The sequence below is a fragment of the Temnothorax americanus genome, unplaced genomic scaffold (genome assembly GCF_048541705.1).
Source record: "Temnothorax americanus isolate GAGA-0224 unplaced genomic scaffold, ASM4854170v1 Scaffold11, whole genome shotgun sequence".
In the NCBI taxonomy this organism is placed as follows: domain Eukaryota; kingdom Metazoa; phylum Arthropoda; class Insecta; order Hymenoptera; family Formicidae; genus Temnothorax; species Temnothorax americanus.
This window is the reverse complement of record NW_027509242.1, coordinates 1,765,453-1,778,805: the sequence shown is the minus strand read 5'-3', so window position 1 is coordinate 1,778,805 and position 13,353 is coordinate 1,765,453. Positions and strand designations below refer to the sequence as shown.

General features: G+C 43.5%; 1 protein-coding gene across 2 annotated transcripts in view; it reads right to left on the bottom strand.

The window, feature by feature from the left end:
* Positions 1-13,353, bottom strand: part of Spg (dedicator of cytokinesis spg) — a 51,386-nt gene that overhangs the window by 2,680 nt on the left and 35,353 nt on the right. The window contains exons 5-17 of one of the 2 annotated variants that reach the window (XM_077424012.1): positions 8,015-8,099; positions 7,029-7,490; positions 6,576-6,875; positions 6,124-6,328; positions 5,805-5,987; positions 3,793-5,518; positions 3,430-3,447; positions 3,186-3,348; positions 2,327-2,764; positions 2,038-2,179; positions 1,236-1,911; positions 805-1,166; positions 268-626 (exon numbers count right to left, since the gene is read on the bottom strand). In XM_077424012.1, the coding sequence (XP_077280138.1) occupies positions 268-626; positions 805-1,166; positions 1,236-1,911; positions 2,038-2,179; positions 2,327-2,764; positions 3,186-3,348; positions 3,430-3,447; positions 3,793-5,518; positions 5,805-5,987; positions 6,124-6,328; positions 6,576-6,875; positions 7,029-7,490; positions 8,015-8,099 (5,119 nt within the window). The remainder of the gene's footprint in view (positions 1-267; positions 627-804; positions 1,167-1,235; positions 1,912-2,037; positions 2,180-2,326; positions 2,765-3,185; positions 3,349-3,429; positions 3,448-3,792; positions 5,519-5,804; positions 5,988-6,123; positions 6,329-6,575; positions 6,876-7,028; positions 7,491-8,014; positions 8,100-13,353) is intronic. The other variant, XM_077424022.1, reaches the window with a different exon arrangement.

The window sequence follows — 13,353 nt, the reverse complement described above, 5'->3', positions numbered from 1 at the left end:
CTGTAAAAGGGAATTAATCAAAACATTACTATCATCTTGATTTATGAATGGAGATATCTATTGGCATTATTTGAATATCTGTTTATAAAAACATGTTATATATTTAATCTAAAAATTTGAAAAATTTCTAAGAATGACGTTTAATAAAATTTTTATTGAAAGAAATACTTCAATTTTAGCAGTTCACCCAAAGAGATGTTCTATACACATTTATTTTTTATAAATATATATTTTAGTGTATATATGCAAATATTTTCGTCTACTTACCTCTTGATTAGGGAGAGAATGCGAGCCTTGGAATGTGCCGCTAGCGAAGCTAGCAGTGGAAACGTTGAGTGCGCTTATCACAGATGGTGGTGAGATGTTCATGATATCGTTACATCGAGAGCGCGGTTCGAAGTCCTCGTAGCCTAGGTTGTTTAGGTTTGTCAGATGTGATTGGAAGTCCAGCAGACTGGCAGTGGAGATGCCGCTGTCGCGTAGGTCGTTCGATTCGTTTCTCGGTTCCGTGATTTCGGAGTCGTCATCGGTGCTCCACTCCGTATTCGTACGTTTGTGCGTTAAACCGCGTTTCGGCGGTGCCGGCGGCACTACCGTGTTCGTGTTCGAATCCCTCTTGTCTAGCACTGAAACAGAAAATGTGCGCGAGTTGCGATGTATTTTCGTAGAGAATTTATTCCTGACAGCTTGTCATATTAAATTTCATTATAGTCTATAATAATAAAAAAATATATTAAATAATATTGAATACAGAAAATATTAATCTAATTTGCTCATAGAATAACAATGAAGAAATTAACTTACTGCAACCCCTGGGTGGTAGCGGCGGGGCGGGTTCGGGTCCGGGTTCGCTCCACGAGCTTCTGAGGCCACCTTGATCCACGCCATCAGTAGGAGTAGGCAAGGAATGCCTCAGTGGCAGTTTTGGACTCAGCGGCTTACTGAGAGATCTCTGATGCGTGGGCCTAGGCGGGGTTGTGCCGTAACCGACGGAACGCGGTCGCACTTCTCGCTGCGGGATAGGCGGCGGCACACCGTCCACTTTCGTGTAGAAGCCTTCGTCCTCGGGAAGGCCATCGCTGTCGGCGTGCGACGATCTAGAACCGGCGGTTTCCAGAGTGGCTGGACGCTGCTTGTCGTTGACCGGCAAGGGTGGTAGGGGCGAACTAGGAGAGCAAAGATACGATTAGAGTAAGAAACAAACAAGCTCTATGGAGTATATTGAATATAATTACTTTACGATGCTATCTTGATGAATGGTTCTCTGCCTGGCCAACGGACCGAGGCCTTGCTTGAGCTGGGTAAACCTCTCGATTAGCCTCTTATGCAACGGTTGGACCCCGGCCGGCGCGATCTGACCGTGCAACACCAGGCCGGATTCTAACACACTCATCTGATCCAGTATCAACCCCTTCAATCGATTAACATGCGGCACCATTTCGGGATTCTGTCGGGCAAACTCCGGAGTGAGAAAGGCCTCCTGATATTTCGTGATACCGCCCATTACGTTAGCGTCGATGATACCCTGCAGCCGCATGCTGAATGGATTGATATTTCTGTGTGGCTCCGCGGTATACTGTGCCACCAGCCGCCTCAGCTCCCTCTCCACGCTCTGCATAGTCTCGCAGGCGTACTGTACCGGTGCCAACAACTCCGACCGCTTCTCGATCACTTCGAACCATCTGAGGATCCCTGGCAGTTTAGCCTCCGTTGTCAACAACGTTCTCTCGATCCACAATGATTTGAACTCATTCTCGCGGTCCACCGGGCCGCGATGCAATGGCCGGTCAAATGTGAACTTGCGAACGTCGTTCACCAAGTAGAAGGCGACCACGCGTTCTGGAACTTCGACGCCGCTGCAAGCCAGACTGTCCTCCTCGGGGATCGGCTTTACATTGCAAATTTGGATATCTACAATAATGCGGTATATACAATGATTAGATAAAATATACTTATACGTAAAAGACTGCCGATTCCTAAATTATTGGGACTTTTATAATTTAAAGGAATAATTAATAACTCTGATCTCACACTTACATTGACCCTCAGATGTAAGGATACTCTCGTCAGGCGGAGAATTCTTCATTAAAATTTGCGCACAGGGAAACTCGGTTTGCAACCGCTGCGTAAACGCCCCTATTCGTTCGTATTCCAGACCACGATAAATAAACAACTTGTTCTACAATGAAAGACACAAATAACATTTTCAAAGCGTCTGTTTCACAAGAAGTAATGCTAGAAGCCAAAACTCAAACTTTCATAAAATATTTTTATAGAATAGAATCGTGTTTAAATTACTCGATACCGAGAATGTCTTTAAACTCACTCTAACGAAAAGCGGGAAGCTGAGGCCGTAAAATCCAACGCGGAAGTACTCCGGTTCCGGGCGTAGTTGCGTCAGGATGTTATCCAGGAATTTGGCTTGTAACTTCAACACGTGACTAAGCTTGGCATAATCGTACAGCCTAGTCTCGTATAGGATCGCCAGCTCCTTGCACAAGGGTATACCCTTTTCCCAGCACTTGCCACGATCGAGATAGTGAATGATTTTATGATAGAGTAGCTCTTTGCGCTGCCATTCCGGTTGCTGAGGATGAGCGTGATCGGATGGTAGGATGGTCGAGCCCCAGCCCAACTGATCAGCGTAGAGTTTCATCGTGAAACCCGCTTCCGTATAATTCTCGGCGGCCAGATGTAGATCGTGCAGCTTGTAGATGTAGCGCAGGTACATCTCCTTCCGGTTGAACTCATTCTTGTAGAAGTTCTGCAAAAACAGCAGAAGTATTCCCATGTTACACTCTGATAGGAATTCGCTTCTAGCAGTTGATGATTTAAGAACGATAAAATTTCCATTGGAGAGCGCAAACACGAGTGCTAAGTGTTATGCAAGGAGTGACCATATATCACAAGCACCAAATATATATCCGCTGAGTATACACGTGGCGGTCATGTGTCATATCGCACGGTTTAACGTTAGTTAAAGTTAATTAACGTGCTAAATTATTAAAGGGAAGTGACTTGTGTATATAGCTTGTGAGAAGTGACTTGTGTATAGCAGCTTTGCGCCACGCATTGTTTGATTGCACCCGCAGTATATTATTCTTACTAATAAGTAATAAGTAATCACGCGAATTTTATTAAGTTTACTATATCGACAGTCTTCAAATTTTTCTTTGACACGTTACCAATAGATTCACGGTGCACGACATGCGTTTATCGCGATTCTCGTCACCCTGAATGACGCTTCTGTAATCGAGAAGCCTTTCCAATAAACGCGTGACAGACGTTATAAAGGCCGTGCCACTGTCCTTCCAAGTTGGATCCTCGGACTGCACTCTGTCTAGTAATCTGTAAGCGGATGTAGAGGAAATTAATTAAAGCTAAAACATCTACCATAAAGTCGCATTCGACTGTAAATGTTGCACTTACACAGCGCTAAGATGTTCCCTGAAGCGGCATGAAATTGTAAATAAAATAAGTATTACGTAATACTTTCACGAAACGAACACGAACAAGAAAATGCTACGTAATTGTAATAATGACATCTATTTGTGCAATACAAAAGTATGGTAGCAAAAGTAAAAAATTATTCTATTAAAAATAAATAATTTAAAACATTTTAGAAATAGAAAGTATAATACAATGGAAAGTAATTTTTATTTCAATATCTAATGAAATTAATATCTCTTCCTGAGATCTCTGTTTTTAGGTGTTTTAAATATATAAGATTTCGAGATTTAAGATCATTAGAAATGTCTATAAATTCAATTGAACCAAGCAACATAAACTTACATAGTATTAAACAACTGCCTGTACTCATCGTCGCCCTTGTTCTCGCTGATAAGAATGTCGAGTTTGTCGATCAGCTCGGATTCCACGGACTTGAAGCTTCCACGAGCTCGCTGCTCGCACTCCATCATATCGAAGAAAATATGCAGGGTTGCCTTGCGGAGCTCGCTCTCCGGCACCAAGGTGACTTCGAGGAAAGGCCCTACCATGCCCGGTATGAATTCGAGCTTACGCTCGCCCAAGTGCGACCACATAGACAATATCTGAAAGCCCATGAGTACCCTCATGTCGCCGTACTTCTCGACAATCTTCTCCCGTTTGACTTCGGAGAATTGTTCGAGCTGGAGCGACGGCTGGGTGAGGTAAGCCACCGCCAGATTGAAGTACGTGGACCAGAGCTGCGAGTCAAAGCTGCCATGAAGGAAACGGAAAGCGAGCGGCTGCGCGAGTTCCTGCAGCGACCTCAGGATGACGTTATTGGCCTGCATCCTGATGACCAGCCAGTCTGGCGGAAATACCTCCTGGCGCACAAGGTCGCGCAGCACCAGGAATACCCGTAGCAGAAAGTCTTTGAGGGGTTTCCGGTCGCCGGTGTGCGTCAACTCTTCCCAAAGTCGCGCGTAATGATACTCATCGAGCAGCTGAAGCAATCCGATGAGACAGCCAACGAGACAGCCGAGGACCGGTCCATTGGCATTTATCACGATCAGTATCGTCTGTATGAGCACATCGAGCACCGACAGACAGAGCGTCTCGACGTCGTGGTGTATGCAGTTGTTGACCTTGTTCGTGTCCCTGCCACGCTTATGCAAGAAGCTGAGTATCTCGCCCAGGATATCGGTGCAGGATCGTAATTCCTCCCTGCGTGCCAGATGGATGCGTAAATGTCGACATATGGTGACAAGTAACATGTTCCGACTCTCGTCGTCCTTACGGAACAGGCTGGACGAGGTAAGATTTTTAATGGCAACCAGTTTGGCTTGCGTGAGCTGCAACGGCGGTTCCCGCGGCACCGAGTCCAGCATCGAACAGGTGAGTTTGGCAACTTCGAGGACCGGCAGCACCGCTACTAGCTGCTCGAACACCGCCGCGATCGACAGCAATAACGCGATTTGCGACAGCAGCACCATTTCATAAGGAATGCCTAACATCTTGTTGAGGGCTGCGAATACGCAATACAAGTCGCGTTTAAAACTGTCCTCATATTGACCGGCGGTCGCGCGAGCAAATAGTAGCCGGCTTTGGATGATAAACTTGAAAATATACTCGAGAGAGCGGAAACACTTCATGATCGGCTCCTGCTTCTCCGCGGCTGTTACCCAGTCGGCGCAATGTTGCACGCTGCTGAGAAGACCTTTGTATACCAAAGCCGCGGCAAAATGATCCGAGATATAAGCGTCCATCACTGGCTTGAAATGTTCGAACTTGGAGTCCTCCAACAAGCTAAAGATAGACACGAGTACTTGGAACACTAGGCCGGAGTGCGCCGTGGAGTTGCCATCCTCGGTGTGAAACATGGCGAAGAGCGCGTCGAGAATGTCCTGTAGAAACTTGACGAGCTCTTCGCCGTCCAGTCGAAGAACGCGACCGAGAGCCTCGGATATTCGCTCGGGATGAGCTTTCCATTGCAGCAAACTGAGTAGATCGACGTTCTGTGTTAACTTGGTACTGCAGAGCAGGGTATGTACGAATACAGTCTCCTTGGGCGATCTAGAGAAAGCTGGTGGATCTGGAAAGCAACAAGACAATAATTGCATGAATACTGTTTCTTTTAAAAATACTCAGTAACACTTATATTAACACAATTTTATGCGTTTATTTTTTGTTTACAGATAAGCTCTATGTATATAAAAATTAATGTATGTATGTATGGCGGAGGATCGGCGGAGTGGATAGATCTAATAATAGATAATTAATTTTTAGAACTATTAATTCTTTATTTTTTATTCACATATTAAACTTTAATTGAATATTATCCAAAGAAATCTTTATTTTATCAAGGAACTCGGACTTACTTGTGGCGCACGGCTCTCTCGTGTTACTCGGCAACGATAGGTAACTCAGGGAATCCAACTTCGCGCGCTCCTCGCATTTGTAAATATACAACTCATGCGGACCATCCTGAAGAGTAGCACCTCCGGGTTCCATCAGCCGTACAAACGCGAAGGCGAAAAGTTTCTTATCGTTCTTCTCGCGTGCTGCGACACAGAAGTTTTCTCGTTGTGAAAAAGTAAATGAAAATCGCAGAGAATAGGTGGAAAGATAGAAGACAAACGGAGAACTTTTAAGAGAAGGCGGAAGACCAAAGTCAGATCGATATCTATTGGGACTCACTGGAGCAATGCCGAAACTCGAAACGCACGTGGCTCCCATAGAACTTGTCGATGGGTATCGCCAATCTCACAGTTTCCGCCCACGATGGGCTGTTGTGATGGTATATGACCAAGCTCTGATATTCGGAATTACCGTCCATCCCCGCGGCTCCAAACAGGCACTCTTCCAAGGGTTGGCCGTCCGTGTCCAGGACCAGGATTGTCACCTAATTTTATCGCAACAGACAGTACAAAATATTAAATTTTATAAAAATAATGTTATAAAAATAATTTATTTTTTATTAAGATCGTGTTTTCATAAATATTTTAATTTATTTAAATTTATATTATAATTTTTTTTGTGTGTGTGTGTGTACATTTTTTTAAATTGAGATATTGCACATTGAAAATACTCTCACGCAACATGTACAACATATACATATACGTATTAAGTCTTCGAAAATTTTATCTCACCTCGATATTCTTGCCAGTAGACTTTCCGCCGCGTTCGAATTCGCCCCGTTCCAGCTTCAGATACAGATCGTTACGCACATCGCCCGGCATAATCACGTCCGAGAAACCGAGCTTCTTCGTGAGGCAGATATTTTTAAAAAGCAACGGATTCTCCTCCCGAACCTGAGAAAGCTCGCCGTGCAGCATACGAAGGGATACAACTATTCCATAATTGGGCTGTCCGGGTAAAGGCGAGCACTTGTTGTTACGTATGATTTGTTCGTGCAGCTGGTGAAACTCCTTCTCTTCCCCCTGATACACCTGCAGGCAAGTGGAAACTCTTTCAATTAAATCCTCGTTCAAATTTGGTTATTGCGTGTTATCAAAAAATTAAGAGAACTATAAAAAAATAACTCAAGTAAATGTCAATCAATTTACACGATTATGAACTAACAAGTTCCTTTATCTGCTTACTTTGAAGGTCATCTCGAGTTCCTCCGCGTGATCTTGGGCGGCTTCCGCCAGGGAGAGAACCGCCACCCCGTGGGGCCGCCTGTAAATCGCGGTCCCGGCCTTGTTCTTGCTGGAATCGGAGTACAGCATCCGGCCGCAGCGCATCACGTGGGCGATCATATAGAGATCGCGGCTCAAGTCGGAATTGCCCAGATCCGTGAAGATGGTGCAATTGCTATGCATCTTCTCCACGTAATTTGAGAAGCCCTCCTTGCTGATGCGCACCAGGAAACGCTCGCTCAGGTACTGCTGCCGCTTGGCGTCGAACAGGGAGAAGTAGATCTCGGTGTCCTCGCCGACCGAGTGGCCGAAGTCCCTCATGCAGAAATACAGGTGATGGGTAAGGACCTTTCGGTGCTCCTTGCGAGCCCGCAGCGTGCCGCGGGCGGACGCGCCCTGCGAGTTCTCGGCACTTTGCACATGCTGCAACCCCCCCGGGAGAAGAAATCGGGATTAATGGCATGTAAACAACATTATATTTATTTATTTATAATTATTATATTATATATAGTTTATTCATAGCGGGTCGCCTCAGTTCTTCGACCCTAAACTTTAGATTTACTGAATTAGAAATGCTGTGTTTTAAGGAGATAAATCAGCCGTGGGTGGTATATTTATTTTAGCTCATATCTCGATAGATGCAATATGTTGGTAGAAAAAAATCGTCTGAGATTTTATATAAACAAGCTACGCTCGTCCATAAATTATGACGAACTGGTTATCTTATTTGTATTTACAAGAAGGTAGGCTCGCTAAACAGAAGTAAGTAACTGTATCCCTCCGCACGTAGCGAGATTGAACGATGCCACCTTCGTGGTCAGCATTCTAATGAACTCCAGCTCTCATCACTGTTGCGCACTGCGTTTTGATCCTTCCTTTTTTTTCTATCGCGGCTATATATATTGTTATTCGATATTCGCGAGCCTATTTTATTCGTAATCACACACCACATGATATAGTTCCACGACAGACATAGTATCCGGCTCCACCATATGAGCACCTTGGCGTGGCACCAGGTCCAAGCCGAGCTTCCTGAAACATGGCGAAGTAAAGAGGGTCGTTAGAAGTATAGAATTAAATATTGTTTTTAATCCAAAAGCCGATAAAAATATTTCGCTATCAATTAATACGTTATAATTAAGAAATGTACAATAGATTACTTTATAATTATTTTATAATATTATTAGATATATCTTTATAACACAAGAGTTATTTATTTATGTTACGTTATATATAAAATATAATTAAAATTTATCGATACTGCGCGCATAAATATAACAACGCGATTCTTATTTCCGAGCACGTAAAAATACGATAAGGGGAATATTTTTAATTTATGCCGTTAACCGATAGTCTGTACTCGGCGCTACCTAAAAAAAGAATTATCCAATCTTGGTGCAACAAAGTACCTTACATAATATCGTATAAGCGAGAAGAATTTTCCGTCGGTTATTTCCATATCAAAGGAAGACACTTCGATACGCGAGGGAATACTTCAGGGGGTCGGATTTACATATTTATTAAATATCTAAATAAGCTCACACAGGATCTAATTAAAATAAGATATATTAACAATGATTCCCCAATAACAATCTCCTGCAATTTACTTTTAATTAATTTTATTATATGTTTACATTTCTTTCGTTTAATAAAGTGTGGAAACGGCCCACCCTCTCGTGATTCAAAGGCACGAAAGACCAAACTACACCCTTTTAATTGTCCCCCCGAGACGGGAGTGTCGACGAATGAGATTCGCCGGGGTGGCACTCCGGGGTGGACGACGGGGAAATGAGCAACGGGGGCACGGACGTGAGATATAGGATTATTACACGTCGCTGATTAAGGAGTACGTTGCATCACACTTTGGGAGGTTCGCTTTCGAGAGTGGGGCCCCGGAGAGAGCGAGAGAGAGAGAGAGAGAGAGAGAGAGAGAGAGAGAGAGAGAGAGAGAGAGAGAGAGAGAGAGAGAGAGAGAGAGAGAGAGAGAGAGAGAGAGAGAGAGAGAGAGAGAAGCGGCTACTTAACTTCTCGTGACCCCGGCGCGCGGGGGCCCGGACCGGGCTGGGCCCCCGCATGCCATGGGGCCGACGTGTTCTCGAACGCGTTGAGAAGGCCCTCCCCATGCGCGGAGGGCACCGTCGCGTCGCCCCGCAGGAATGCAGATACATGCCGGGTACGCGAGTCGTTTCTTTTTTATTCCTCGTGTGTGCGTACACGTATGCACGGAGATATGTGAATCCGTAGAAAGCCGCAAAGGTTTATGCTTATCCGGAAAAGAAACGGGGTCTTCTCGTGTGCAGCTAATTCCTAAGAAGCAATCCTTGGGTTGCTTGAGAGTTTCTGCAGAAAACTCAATTACAACGTCACTTTGTGCCATCGATCTAATTTAAAATACTAATATAAGATAAAACTAAGATAAGATAAAAGATAAGCACAATTGTAACACAAATAGAGTAACGAGAGAATTAAGAGTAATAAATTTAAATTCAAAATTATATACAAATTATATAATCTGATATGCAATATTAATTTAGAAATATTATTCTTGTCATATTATATTGTGGCGAAAGGGAAAATCCCCGATAATTAATATTCCAAAAATTTCAATGGAATGGAGCTTTATTTCGACAGGTTCGTTCAATTATTATTATCATTGTTATCCCGATGATAATTAATTTCACGATTAATTAACAGCTTCATAATTTCAACATAACAAGGTTTTATTTCGTTCTCCCCGCAAAAGAGACTTATCTCATCGACACATTTAATTGCGTACCGTTATCTATATGACCGTGTCATTAACGTTTGACGGTGTAATGAAATTTTGCGATTAGTTACGCGTCTGTAACAACACATCGTCAAGAGTCACGTCTAGGATTTCGCATAATTTTCTCAAACATTCTAAGCCTCGTTCGTCACGTTCGGGGCATTAAAGTTCCGTCATAAATGGACTTCTGCTGTCACAAAATTCTGTTTATCGTTCAATATTTACGCGAACGTAAAATTTACATTGAGATAACGAGATTTTATACTCAAATATATAAATCATATTTAAATATCTTTTGCGTCATTTCGCTTCTCGTGCGCGCGATATTTCCGTCCATATTTTTTCGCTTATAAAGCGAGCTCTATTTCCATTTCTGCGAATATCGAGGAGAAATCCGATTCGAATAGGTAATAATCGAGCGCCGACTTGGGTTTAGTACATTCAAACGATCCTCGCAAACGGGCTTTAATCGTCCGACGAGAGAGGCATGATAATTATTCGCCGGGGGTTTGCGTAGCTTCGCCACGCCGATTCGATTGTTATTAATCGCTAAAATCGGACGTCGTACGGGAGGCCGCAAGCACGGCGGTAAGAAAGTCCTTTCATAAATCTGACCTGACAGTCCTTTAAGCTTCTCTCGGCGAGCGTTTAACTCGACCGCACAGTACCGTAACTACTAACTACTAATCCAGGAGGCGCAGGACTAATGAGAAAATTATTCCACGCCAATCGTCCACGCTGCTCACTGCTGCGCTCCGCGTTCTGCTCGCGATCGCTTTCGCTTGATTTCTGCATTCGCTCGCTGATCACGTAATATGTTTTCATTCGCGTTCAATTTAACATTTATTATTTTCTCGTAGTAATGCATTATTCAGAATTTTCATACATTATTCAGGATTTTTTCCAAGTAATAATTTCATAAATGCAATATGATTATTGCAACCTCAATAAAATTCGCGTGTATTATAGTAAATACAAAATAAAAATTAAAAAAAAATAGCATTTCGGAAATCAGGTAAAAAAAGATCAATTTTAAATTCCGAGTATAAATAAAATATAACTGAGAACACGCGGATACAAAATGCTTTCACTATCTACAGCAATAAATCAGTTCACAATTTAACAAAATAATATACATTATTCAGAATTTTTTCACGATATTCCGTGTAATAATTTCATAAGATCAATACGATTGTTGCAACTTCGCGTAATGCGGAATAATATATAAATACGGAGTAAAATAAAAAAATAGCATTTCAAAAATCATGTAAAAAAGAACAGTTTTAATTTCCAAATATATAAATAGAATTAAATCGAATATAACTGAGAACACGCGGATATATAAAATGTCTTCACTATCTCCAGCGATAAATCAGTCCGCAATTTGACGAAATTCCACCTCGCTAAACATCTATAAATTTCCGGGCTTAGACGTAGAAGACCGTAAAAAAAGCAATTGGCAATGAGTTTCGTTTTCATACAGAAAGAGAGAGAGAGAGAGAGAGAGAGAGAGAGAGAGAGAGAGAGAGAGAGAGAGAGAGAGAGAGAGAGAGAGAGAGAGAGAGAGAGAACATCGAGCTGCCTTTCACGAGTTCGATGTTAAACCAAGATTAAATTAAGTGGTAGGTTCGAGAGAGTTGAGAGGAGAGCGCGGCTCTGTGGCGCACTGGCTTGTTTTATCTTTTTTTTTTTTTTGCGGTTCAGACTCGAACCTGAGAATTTCCCGCCCTCCGTACGGCTACGTCACTAATCGAGGTGATTCAGTCAGCGGATCCTGCACCCTCGCCGCCACCGAGTCGGTCCGCTGGAATGGACCCTACTGCATACGCAAATCGACTCAATCTGGAGTAGTATTTAGGATTATAAAAAATCATACTTGTCTAATTAGATTCAATAGCAAAAATCAAGAGTTGTATTCAAGAAAAGTTGTATCCATTTTCAATTATCCAAAAAAACGTAGTATATAGAAGAGAACATATAACAATCTGCAAAGTACAATAAACATTGCCTGCGTAAAACAATTATTGATATTACGAGTGATATTCATATTCTGCAATATAACAGGGATACATTTTTAAATAGAAAAACAAGCTGTTTTTAATCACAATTTATTATCGATCGATATACATCAGTGAAACATTTCCAGGCAACAATCTTTTGCTGATGAACGGAAGAAAGTAAATCGACGTTCTTTACATAAGAGCAATTCGAGGTGGGCATCGAGCACGGTTCGCACGATCCTGCAGGCCCCGAAAGCTCTCCCTCCAGGAGCCTCATGATGGAATGCAGGTGAGCAGGCAGACTTCGATGCGTGGAGACAGGTTCAGGCAATGTCCGCCGCCGCCGCCGCCGCCACCACCACTACCACCACTACCACCGACACCACCGCCACCGCGTCGTCGGGACCTATGCCCCATTCTAAAGATATCGGATATATTCCAGCGGACATCGTGGGCCTTTTCTGCAGCGACCGGCCCCACGAGGACGAGTCCGAGTCTGCCCCTCTCCTCTCCGTCGCGGGATGACGAATTCGTTCGGCCAATGGCCCGTGTCGAGACCCCGCTCGACACGTGGAGCCCCGAGGACGACGATGGGAAGCTAAGTTCGCTTCCCCGTCGATGGAGCTTCGGAAGTTCGACGACTTCCTCGCCCACGTCGTACGAGAGGACCGTTCGACCTCTCTTTTTCTCTATCGAGCGAGGGAGCATCGAACTATACCTACCGCCTCTCGGGATATCGACGTTACCTGAATCGCGCGCCGGCTTATCTCGTCAACGAGGAAGAATGATTAGATCTCACGGATTAAATCGCGCTTGCGTTGTATATTCCTTCGATAAGAACGGTAACGCACGAGGAAAAAATACATATAAATAGAAGCGAGAGTGAAAATAGAAGAGAGTGAAAATAATATATACAAGATAATCTATTTTACACTCTTACTAGCGGTAATTATTTATGCCTCTGTGTAAAATCAAGCTTCTTTGTAACTTGCTTAAGAAATCTTGTAATTTCAAGGAAACGTTTGTAATAATAAGGAATTTTTGTGGCGAATGTATTTGAGCTTCTCTGGTACGTCAATCTAGGCCAATATTGAGCAATTAAGTTTACGAAGGATAATATTTCATCCGAGAGACCGTTTAATTTCCCAATTTAACGTCTCGCGGGAGGGGGGGAGAGTCCCTTTCAGCCAGGGATATTATTGGCTGGAGAAATCCATCGCACAGCCTCGGCTTTTCCTCTTCATTAGGCAGGAGATGTCAGTTCAGAAGCTCGTCCTTTCTCGCGTCGCTCAGGGAGGTTTCAGTTACCGTTCGGTAGCTCTAAACGCTATAATTACGTCGGTGCTCCTGGGAAGTCCGTCCCGCGGACTTCCCGTTCCGACTCTCGGACTCGCAGTTCTCTCTCTCTCTCTCTCTTCTTCTTCTTCTCCCCCCTCTCACTCTCTCTCTTTCTCTCTTACCCTGTGGCTCTTAGAGCGGAGTCGATGTAATCCCTTGACGTGATTCAACATCGAAATAT